At 34.8% G+C, this 10920-nt stretch overlaps 2 protein-coding genes across 2 annotated transcripts; one reads left to right on the plus strand and one right to left on the minus strand.

The window, feature by feature from the left end:
* The first annotated feature begins 405 nt into the window (after nt 1-405).
* On the plus strand, nt 406-3603 carry LOC112045823 (thioredoxin-like protein 1). The gene is made up of 6 exons (XM_024082173.2): nt 406-611; nt 693-849; nt 1184-1294; nt 1498-1647; nt 2097-2230; nt 2512-3603. Exons 1-6 carry the CDS (start codon nt 517-519, stop codon nt 2720-2722), a joined length of 858 nt encoding a protein of 285 aa, XP_023937941.1. The 5' UTR covers nt 406-516; the 3' UTR covers nt 2723-3603.
* LOC112045822 (U4/U6.U5 tri-snRNP-associated protein 2) lies at nt 2791-10543 on the minus strand. The gene is made up of 10 exons (XM_024082172.2): nt 10350-10543; nt 9964-10121; nt 9227-9341; nt 8474-8649; nt 7746-7971; nt 7349-7472; nt 6931-7090; nt 6158-6348; nt 5094-5246; nt 2791-3725 (listed from the first exon to the last, which is right to left on the minus strand). Exons 1-10 carry the CDS (start codon nt 10408-10410, stop codon nt 3629-3631), a joined length of 1461 nt encoding a protein of 486 aa, XP_023937940.1. The 5' UTR covers nt 10411-10543; the 3' UTR covers nt 2791-3628.
* Between the last annotated feature and the right edge of the window lie 377 nt (nt 10544-10920).

Raw genomic sequence — 10920 nt, forward strand, 5'->3', positions numbered from 1 at the left:
ATCCGGCAACTTGTTCTACTACCGGGAGGGCGACCACCAGTCCCAGGATGGTGTCGGTTTATCGTTCACAATATCAAGAATCAAGATGTTATCCGCTGTCAGGATTTGCTTGTCAATACTATTAGAATTTACCAAAATGGTCGACTCAAAATCTATATTTTTTTATGTTTTAATAATCAGGTGAAGGTGGTTTCGATAGTCTACCGTACCCCTTGACAAAATTATTAATGAAGATTTAACGGATAGGGGATGGATAGGGGAGATTAAAAACGTGATCACCACAAACGGCTATGTGAGGACGACGACAAGTATCCATAAACAACCGTTTAGCTTTTTTTATGTACAAAAAAGCTAGAACTCAGATTCGTATTTTGTAAAACCAAACTAAAATAGTCTATGGTTTATGTGACATCTACTTAATAATCTGTGGTGACAACCATTTTGATTTTTGAAATTTGAAGTATCATTGTTGTCGTTCCTGTTTTGCATTTTGTTAATTATTGTTAAAACTATACAATGGGTGCAACAGTGATCGAAAATGAAGCTCATTTCCAATCGGAAATGGCTAATGCCGGCACAAAGTTAGTTGTTGTCGACTTTACAGCGACATGGTACGTATAACCTGGGTCCCGTTTTAGTTTTCTTGTCATCGTACAGCTAGATTTTATAGATTTTATTGTAAACTTTCACAGGTGTCCACCGTGCCAGCGTATTTCGCCGTTCTTTGAGCAACTACCGGCAAAGTTTCCTCGTGCTGTGTTCCTCAAAGTCGACGTAGATAGGTGCGCCGAAACAGCCAGTGCTCAAGGAATAAGTGCTATGCCCACATTCATATTTTTCAGAAATAGAGTAAGTTATCTTCCTATTGATAAAGTATAACGAATTTTTCGTAAACGATACTTATACTGGCCAAGTTTCTTAGCTAAGGCTATTGTTGTACTGTGCATCATGATGATTAGTCATATGACTAAAAACCTGTTTGGAAAATGTTCTTACATTTGTCATAATAATAAAATTGTATGTGTAACTTGAAATTTTTAAAGAACTAGTGTTACACACATTAATATTTAGGGATAGAAAGGGATATAGGGACAAATTTTTGTTCCAAATAAATCCTCTAAAATAGCAACATTTTTGCAGTTTTCAATACTAAACATCATCATAATTAATAAATAATTTCCAGACAAGGATTGACCGGCTACAAGGTGCAGACACTGCATCCCTAGAGAACAAAGTGCGACAGTATTATGGTACTGAAGACTCTGGAGATGACGACAACTCTGTTGCTGGCCATGTAAGTTACAAGCCTTAAACATATACTATACTCAGAGGCACAATTATCCACCCACTTATGCTCGCGTCATATTAAAGAGAGCGGATAATTGTGCCTCTGAGTATATTTTTCTAAAACAAGGAGAAAGCTTGTCTTTTTTGAGCACATGCAAAGAGAAGCCCAGTTTTAATTTACTCCTGTTTGATACAATATTTCCATTCCAGATGGATCTAACGACATTCATCACTAAGAGTGAATGTGAATGTCTGAATGAGGCAGATGATCATCCTCTAGCACAAGCATTGACCAGCGGAGGAGGCTACCTCGCCAGCGATTGTGATGAGCAGCTCATCATAAATTTATCCTTCAATCAGGTAAATTTTTGTTTGATCATTAATTTATCTGTATTAAAAAGTAATAGGTACTTTTTAATTTAATAGATAATAGGAATACAGATGTTACCACAAATTAGTATATCCTAGTTTAATCCCAATCCAATGGGATTATTGGTATTGAATGAAGCTTTAATTCTATGCCAGCCTGAATATATATTAGTGTCAAACTTTTTATAGATCTGTTCATCACCACTTCAATATGTATTTAAGGTTGATTTTTCTGAGTACTATGAATTCAATTCATGAGAAATTTAACTCCTGGATTTGATGTCAAAAGCATTTGACCTTCATTATTCCATATTCAATAATATATATTACAGATAGTCTAATACTATCACTATAAATCTGCAAATCCACATTAGAGCATAGTTGTGGGTTAAAATTAAAGCTATTTATGATATTAAATATATTGTACTATTTATTCACAGCTGGTAAAAATACACTCTGTGAAAATCAAGGCTCCTCTTGACAAGGGGCCCAAGTTTGTGAAGCTCTTCATCAACCAACCAAGAACTCTGGATTTTGATCAGGCATCAGGAAATGCATCTATTCAAGATTTGGAGTAAGTTTACTTTACACATTTCTGTAGATTTCCTTATATGTAATAACTTCTCAGTCTTACTCAGTAAGGCAATATGTTTAGTTCAATTGAATTTGATTAAAAATATTACTAGAAATTAAGTGAATCCATGTTATATGTTTTATGTTACTAATAACACACATAACTGTTCAAGTTATAAAAAGGCTTTTGTTACGGTAATGTTGAAAATTAAAAAAAAAATCACTTCTTTGTCTCATATCCCTTCTTTTTACCATCTTCTACAGTAATGTTTTATGTTGCAGATTGACTCCAAGTGACTTGGAAGGGAATCCTGTTCCCCTGAAGTTTGTCAAATTCCAGAGTGTTCAAAACATTCAATTGTTCATAAAAGATAATCAATCAGGTGGCGAAGTGACACAAATCGACCACCTTGTGCTGTACGGCTCACCCATCTCCACCACAAACATGGGTGAATTTAAACGGGTAGCAGGGAAAAGGGGTGAAAGTCACTAGCCCAGACTTTTGCAGTGTTGTCATTAGTTCCATTGGATTCAAAGTGAAAGTGCTATTTTATTTGAACATTGATTTTTATATACAGTGCAACATGAAAGAGTAGAAGTCAATAAAAATAGAACTAATAAACTCGCTGTGTGGCAACACATTTACTGTATTTATAACAAAGATCTGTCATTATAGAGCAACCAATTATTATTGATAGTTTTATCAGATTATTTGAACCATAGTGGAAATTCCCATAATTACCAGATGAAGATCATAATATTATTATTTTCAACAGATCATAATATTTAAAATGAGAACATAATTTTATCTACATATAGTTAACATATCAATCACTATCAAGTATCAAAGTAGTTGCAATCCCAAGTGGTGTCATCCACTAATACAGGGTTACCCTCTATGAGTGACAATAAGTGACTACAGCATCCTTATTATTTTCTACTCTTTTGTGGCACACTATAGCTTGACTTTTGTTATAAAATCTAAACATGGAAATATTGATTTAATTTGTAGATTATAACATTTTCTTTAATCACAACTTCCACTATCCAAAGAACTATGACAGCATGTTGCAAAACAAAGTGAAAGACTACTACATGTGTGGTAGGTTAATATTTAAGGCTAAGTGATCTATGTCATAATATGTGTTTAGAATAATTTATGTACAACATAATATATGTTAATCTGTATTAACTGTAATATATAACAAAATATTCAATGTCATAAAGTGAAGTTAATATATTATTTTCCTACATTTCAAATTTACGACAATTATTCATTGAAAATGTACTGGGTGTTAGAGAAATTTTTATTAATATTAATAGGGAGATCCCTTTGAAAATTTGTATGTTGTGAATTAAAACATATAATGTGTAGCAATTTATTTTATTTAAATTAACATCAGTCCTGCTTTAATTCATAAATTTGTATGTAAGCTTCTGTTAGGGTAATCATCTGTGGTAGAATACTTGTAACGTGTAGATCTTGCATTTCATACCTGAAACAAACATTGTAAATTATTTACAACATGTGACTACATCTGGTGCATTTGCGAATGATTTCTCATTCAGAGCTTCTGGGTTTGTTCCCATCATATATAAATGTAACAAATATTTTTGAGTGGTTTAGATGAAATCTGGTGACCGACAGTTGAGGTGTGGATTTGATTTGTTACAATGCGTCTATGCTATACTTACAAACATTTACATATAATTACTAGCGGATGCCCGCGACTTCGTCCGCGTGAAACTCGATGTAAACTTTCAACTACCGCTACCCTACCCCTACCCTACCTCTACCCTACTCCTACCCTACCCTACCCCAACCCTACCCCTCCCCTACCCTACCCCTACCACTACCCTACCCCTACCCCGTTTTCTAATTATTATTAATATGAACTTTATACAATAACAATAAAGCTCAAATTGACTACGTTTTAGTTACAAATCATTTGTATGGGAAAAAGAAAAGGGCTATTTTAGGGTTTTTGGCAAAAAATTAAAGTTTATAATTAACAAATAAAAAATAGGGGTTGATCGTAGAGGGGTGAAAAATTGAAAGTATTATGAGATTTTTTATTGTAAGTCATCAAAAAATAAAAAAAAAATTTACCAAAAAAAATTAGTTTTTAATTAACAAATAAAATATAAGGGTTGATCGTAGAGGGGTGAAAATTTAGGGTTGTCTGTATTTTTGTATGCTGTGTCATAAAAAAATAAAAACAAAAAATTTTGCCTAAAAAATAAAAAAAAAATTTAGGGGTGGACTACCCTTAACATTTAGGGGGATGAAAAATAGATGATGGCCGATTCTCCACCCTGGTCGACAATCACGCTAAGGATCACAAAAATCGGTCGAGCCGTTTCGGAGGAGTTCAAGTTCGAACACCGCGACACGAGAATTTTATATATTAGACTAGAATGCCTGTATAGTGATGTCAATGAAGTTGAATACAGACACAGGAGTCATCATGATCATATCAGCGAATGGACATCCACTGCAGGATATAGGCCTTTTGTAGGGAATTCCAAACATCACGATCCTGAGCTGCTTGCTTCCAGCAAATCCCTGAGACTCACTTGATAATGTCAGTTCACCTGGTGGGGAGTCTACCAACACTGCGCTTTCTAGTGCGGGGTCACCATTCCAGTACCTTGGGATCTCAACAACCATCGGCTGTTTATACTATGAGCTAGGTCGGTGACTTTGGTTCTGCAGATCTATTCATTTCTGATTCAATCACGCAGAGATATATACACACAGTACAATCTGGTGTATAATTTATTACAATATTCCAACGAGTACAGGTACAATATACAAGAGAAACTGCAGGTTACAGTTATATTCATAAAAATGATCAATTTACCATTGTTGTGTGGGTGTATGTAACACATGGGCTCTGTATGTGCCCTTCTCTGGAGTTCCGTCGTGAACTATGTTTCCGACTAGCTCGTATGTTGTCTTTCCGTTGTGCTTTGCTTTAATTTCTGGTGTGAGGATGTCACCAAAATCTACATTCCTGTAAAACCATCAAAACCATTATCCTATAATATTATAAACTCAAAAGTTTGTGTGGATATTTGTTACTCTTACACAAAAACTTGAATGGATTTAGCTGAAGTTGGAATGAAGATTATACCCAGTATTAATATTTGTCGGCCAGTTGGTTAAGCATCGGTTTACAATAGAAAGGTTCTGGGTTTGATTTCCTTGTTACTCAAAAAACAGATTAATACCCAGTTAGGGCCATTGAAAATATCTAAATTGGTTAAAACCCAAGAAAGAGTTCTGGTACTGTCATATAGAACTCTTGAGTGTTGTGGTAAATAAGCAGTATTTCCGAGGTAAGTAACCATCTTTGCGATTTAGGTAGTCTTGTAAAGCAATCTGCAGTGGCGAATAAACTTGCCAACTTAGTACCTACTACAACAATGCTACCATTTTATGCTGCGCCAGCACTTAACAGCAAGTAAAACAGTGAAGCCTATTGTTTTATAAAAACACTAGGCGAAGCCCAGCGGTTTCACCCGCGTAGTTCTCGTTCCCTTGAGAAGACGGAGTTACAATATACTATGACACTCACAAATAACGTAGCTGTCTAGTGGTAAAAGATTTTTTTCAAATCGGTTCAGTACATCCAGAGATTACCCCCTACAATACCACAAACTTTTACTTTGTAAACTATATAATATACGAGTATAAAAATCAATGCCACTTTTTGTTGAAATTGTATAACTCAAGAACAGGCTCACCTTTTCAAAAATAAACATTAGCTTTGTTCAGACTATTGAGTAGATGGTTTATGTAGTTTGCACAAAATCGGTCCAGCAGTTCTTCATTAATCAAATTTTTTGTAACATATGAATTCAGAGGTAAGGGTAGTAGAAGTAGGGATAGGAAAGAAGTCTATTGAAAAAAAATATTACTTACTTGACTGGAAAGTTTACTACTGTGGGATTTTTCTCAACAAAGAATGTATTCTTTGTAAACCGCTTGATATACAAAATTAAATATGGCGGCAACTGCGTAATTTCGAACCTTTTCAGAAAGTTCTCTTTGTAGGTTTTGTATTCTTTTGATGTCTGGCCGTTGAACTTTGATAGAAGTTGATATAGATTTACCTGCAAATATATTTTTCTATACATATAATTCTTCTGTAAAGTCCTTTTCATGAAAGAAGTCCCCCAGACGCGGAGCTAATGTCTCAGGTTTTAGCCGCGGGAGTTCTTTCTTGAAAAGGACTTTACTGAAGTGTTCACTCAAATTTCAAACACATCCCACACTTTCTTATGGCAAGACCGGTTTTGAAAACATTTTTTGTGATTTCATTGGTTATAGTAGGCCTAAGATGCGCGCCAATAGAAATCTTGTGACTAGAGATGAACATAATATATTGTCGACCACCAATATATCGGCGGAAACGAAAATATAGCTCTTCCGTCCCATCTAACGAAAGATACAGCAATATTTTCGCTATTGGTCGACAATGTCTCGTTGTGCGTGTCCTAGGCCTACTGGATGATCTAGATTTATAAGTGAGCCTTGTAGGTAGAGTTTTAAAACAATCTATTTTTCGTATCATTTCATTACATTTAGATTATTCTCAACACATTCCATGACAACATATATATACTGTCACCACAGTATAACAATTTAAAAAATGTCTGCTTTCAGTTTCGTGGTAAAAATAGATTATACTATACCTGGGGGATAATATTTTCCCTGAATTCATCAGTAAACAGAGGAGTTGGGGGTAAATCGCAAGTCAAGTATAGGAACGGCGACTCGGTTATCATTTCATTGTACTCTTCACTGCTCAAATCTACTTTAGCCGCGTCGTCCGCATCTGGTGGCGGTAACTTTCTGAAAATAAACGTACACTATATTGTGACTTTATTGCTATTAAGTACGCGTATATTTGGTAGCTGACTAGACATTTTGCTATATTCTTTTAAGTTGCTTGGCACATTTATAGTAAATAGGACCACTCAGTTATAGCACACGCAACTATCACATTAATTTCACAGACAAATAGATCTGTATTATCAAAGTCATCCTCATCATCATTATCAGAGACTGAGAAGCAAAACCTAGTGACAGAAACATAAATTGAATACTGACCTTGTGTATATCCTCATATGTCCAAGAAAAGATTTGTATATTATGGAGCTGTTAGGCTTTTTAGTACCATTCAGAGCTAAGTGAAGGGAATTCAGGAACCATGACATGAAGTCAATTGGGTCATCTGTAACAATTCAATAGCATTTAGAGATTTATGAGAAATATGTAGTTGGTAAAAAAAAACAAAAAAAACAATAGATGTCATTATATACCTCACTTTCTCTCTCTCTCTCTCTCTATCTCTCACTCATTTAGAGTTTTAAAAATATCCTAGAAATTAGACAACACATTCGAGAAACTATCACATTGTAACTTATATCAATCAAGGTCAATTCACATTCATAAATTTAGTACATCGATTTCTAGTAGAATTCTAACTTAGATAAGGTATACATACTCTGTTTAATGAATTGAAACCGTTTCTTGGACCACAGCACGACCGCTTGCAGCATCTCATGTGGAGACACATGTGCTTTGAACGCTCGAGGGTTCCACAGCTTCCGGATGAGCTCCCCAAATCTTTGCACTAACAAGAAAGAAGAATCTCCCGGTGGTCTTTTCACTTGGGCGTAGTTCTCTTCGCGTAAGAAATAGTTACGAAGGGGCCTCACTTGAGATAAACACTGTAAAAAAATATTATGATTCTTAATAAAATGAATTTTAAAGAATCTTTGACTTGACTAAAAATCCCTGCTTAAAAATCTATGTAAACTTAAATTGTAGGTATGTAATCATTATGAAGATTAATAGATTGAGCTGTGTATCTATGACATAGTGGACTTTTTTCGGATCTATTAAAGAGAGATATTTACTAGCGGACGCCCGCGACTTTATCTGCGTGGATTTCAGTTTTTCACAAATCCCGCGGGAACCATGGATTTTTCTGGGATGAAAAGTAGCCTACATGTTAATCCAGAGTAAAATCTATTTACATTCCAAATTTCAGCAAAATCGCTTCAGTAGCCACAGCACAAAGGAGGAACAAACATAGACACATACACACACAAACTTCTGCAGTTATAATATTAGTGTGATGCATGTTTTTGTATTATATAGGTACCAAAACCTTTCCAAAACACTCCTGTGCTCACTACTGTATACACATAGCAAAAAAAAATTTCTTACTTGTAAAATGACATTGCAGTAATCATTAGCCTTGATATTGTTAAGTCCAACAATACCTGGCATGTACATGGTTCCATCTATGGCTCTTGACATCTTAGTATTTTCATCTAACTGCTTAATTTGTTCCGGTGTGAAGATGGGGTTAAGAACATATTTGATGTCATTTAGTGAAGAATCTAAAATTAATTGGATGTTATTAATATATTGTTCTAATTCTATTTTCTAGGCAAGAGCACTTCATCTTAGACATCATCATTGCTTTCCATCAGGCTTGATTGTAGTCAAGCATAACCCTCATACTACATTTAAGTTAGCCCTTGACTAAAATCTCACCTGATGGTAAGTGATGATGTAGTCTAAGATGGAAGCGGGCTAACTTGTTAGGAGAAGGATGAAAATCCACACCCCTCTCGGCTTCTACACGGCATTGTACCGGAACGCTAAATCACTTGGCGGTACGTCTTTATCGCTAGGGTGGTAACTAGCTACAGTCGAAGCTTTCCACCAGGACCTGGATCTATTAAGAAACCCTCAATTGGTCCAGCCTGGACTCAAACCTAGGACCTCCATCTTGTAAATCCACCGTGCATACCACTGCATCACAGAGGCTGTCAAATCAGAAATTACCTCAGATTTTAAGGTGAAAGTAGAGTCCTGTACAAGATTGTGTACTATAATCATTATCATTTACCCTGACCCTTACCGGCATAAGATTTATAAACATTATTTATTAATCCAATTGTAATACATTACCAATAACTTCATAATTATCAGGCAAACAATAGAATTTCAATGTCAGCAGGTTAAGAAAGACATGATGGCTCTCTGAGACAGAATGAGTATATGCATGGGTATTAGTTCCTCGACCCTGAAATATATAACATTTTTAAAAATATAGATATCATCAATTTGACACTATGATATTATCTTACGTAGCATCGTCTTTGACAACCCATATTTGGATCTCTGTTGAGAACGAGTCTCCCTTCAGAATGAGAGAGGTTAGGCTATCAGTCCACCTCACTGGTCTAATACTGATTGACTCCACATACATAATAAATTAAAATTCAAGTTTCCTCACAATCATTTTCCTTCATTGTTTGAGACATGTGATATGCACGTAAAATTTAGTATTTCACAAACCCCTCAGGAACCATAGATGGATGAAAAGTAGCCTATGTGTTCAACCAGAGTAAAATCTTTTTCCATTCCAAATTTCAGCTACATTGGTTCAGTAGTAGGGGTGTTAAAGAGTAACAAACATCCATACAAACTTTAATGTTTATAATATTAGTAGGATTGTTGGTGGCCTGGTGGGTCCATTGCTGAAGTTTAAAGACACTTTAAACACATACAACCCTAGGGCAAAATATAATATTAAATTGCTGGTGAGTCCTTGGTAATAAACACACTTTAGAGACATACAAACTATATGTAAATGTAATTATTAACAAACTGTATGTAAGTGTAATATAATAATTTATTTTTACCTGAAAGTATTTTCCACACACCAAGCAAGCATAAACATTTATTCTTGTTAGAGAAACAGAACATAACTTTTCAAAATCAAAATCCAACACATGACGATTGATTGTGTCCAGATAAGGACACTGTATTTGAGGAGTCCTAGCAAATTTTACTGCTGAGGCTGTAATCAGATGTTTTATTGATAGAATTAATCATTTAACTATTATTACATTGATGTTTTGACTATACATTAAGTGGATTGTGGATACTATGATAACAAAATATCAGTAATTTAGCAATTAACTTAAAGCATTCCGTTAAAAAAATTTCAATTTTGAATAATGATCTATAAGAGTAATGATAGTATGAAAAATAAAAATTGAAAAAGTTAGGTTATAAACTTATTTACCTGACGATTCGCTACCGTTATGTTCGTTTATTTTACGTTTTTTGCTGATTTCGTTACTCATTCTGCGTGTACTTACAATTTTAATAGTATAACTACAAATTACATATTATTATAGATAATTTATTGTAAATTAATTTCATCGAGATTCAAGAATATAAATTCTCAAGAATTGGCATCACCACAGACAACTGACAAGATAATAGATATCAGTCATAGAGTAGAATATAATCAGCAAAGAATGACAAATCACAGATTAGTTAACGACAATGACAAATCGAAATCCCTCAACGTCAAAGTCAATAAGAATCTATTACTGTCAAAAATCGATCACAGAGTTCATAAGTAGCCAAACGAATCAGCTCTACATTCTCGTGCGGACTGCATGCGAATTCGCGAGTACGGCACGGAACTTGAGTGTCATGACGTTAGGGTTTGGCCATAGAGGAATTAGATAATGGAGATGCATCGCACTCGTCATCTCAAATTCACCAACAAAAGTGTCTGACGTTTTTTGAGGAGGACGAGGTAAACTCACACATCGAAAATATTATTTAGTAGGGGAGGCCCGCGA

Source organism: Bicyclus anynana, chromosome 4 (genome assembly GCF_947172395.1).
Source record: "Bicyclus anynana chromosome 4, ilBicAnyn1.1, whole genome shotgun sequence".
In the NCBI taxonomy this organism is placed as follows: Eukaryota; Metazoa; Arthropoda; class Insecta; order Lepidoptera; family Nymphalidae; genus Bicyclus; species Bicyclus anynana.

What these genes read in the sequence shown, in the direction of transcription:
- LOC112045822 (XM_024082172.2), bottom strand. Translation starts at nt 10,410, where the DNA reads ATGAGTAACGAAATCAGCAAAAAACGTAAAATAAACGAACATAACGGT. An exon ending in TGTGTGGAAAATACTTTCAG is followed by an intron (nt 9,342 to 9,963) that starts GTAAAAATAAAT and finishes TATATATTTCAG; the next exon opens with GGTCGAGGAACTAATACCCA. An exon ending in ACTGCAATGTCATTTTACAA is followed by an intron (nt 7,972 to 8,473) that starts GTAAGAAATTTT and finishes ATTTTTTTACAG; the next exon opens with TGTTTATCTCAAGTGAGGCC.
- LOC112045823 (XM_024082173.2), top strand. Translation starts at nt 517, where the DNA reads ATGGGTGCAACAGTGATCGAAAATGAAGCTCATTTCCAATCGGAAATG. An exon ending in GTCGACTTTACAGCGACATG is followed by an intron (nt 612 to 692) that starts GTACGTATAACC and finishes AAACTTTCACAG; the next exon opens with GTGTCCACCGTGCCAGCGTA. An exon ending in TCATATTTTTCAGAAATAGA is followed by an intron (nt 850 to 1,183) that starts GTAAGTTATCTT and finishes AATAATTTCCAG; the next exon opens with ACAAGGATTGACCGGCTACA.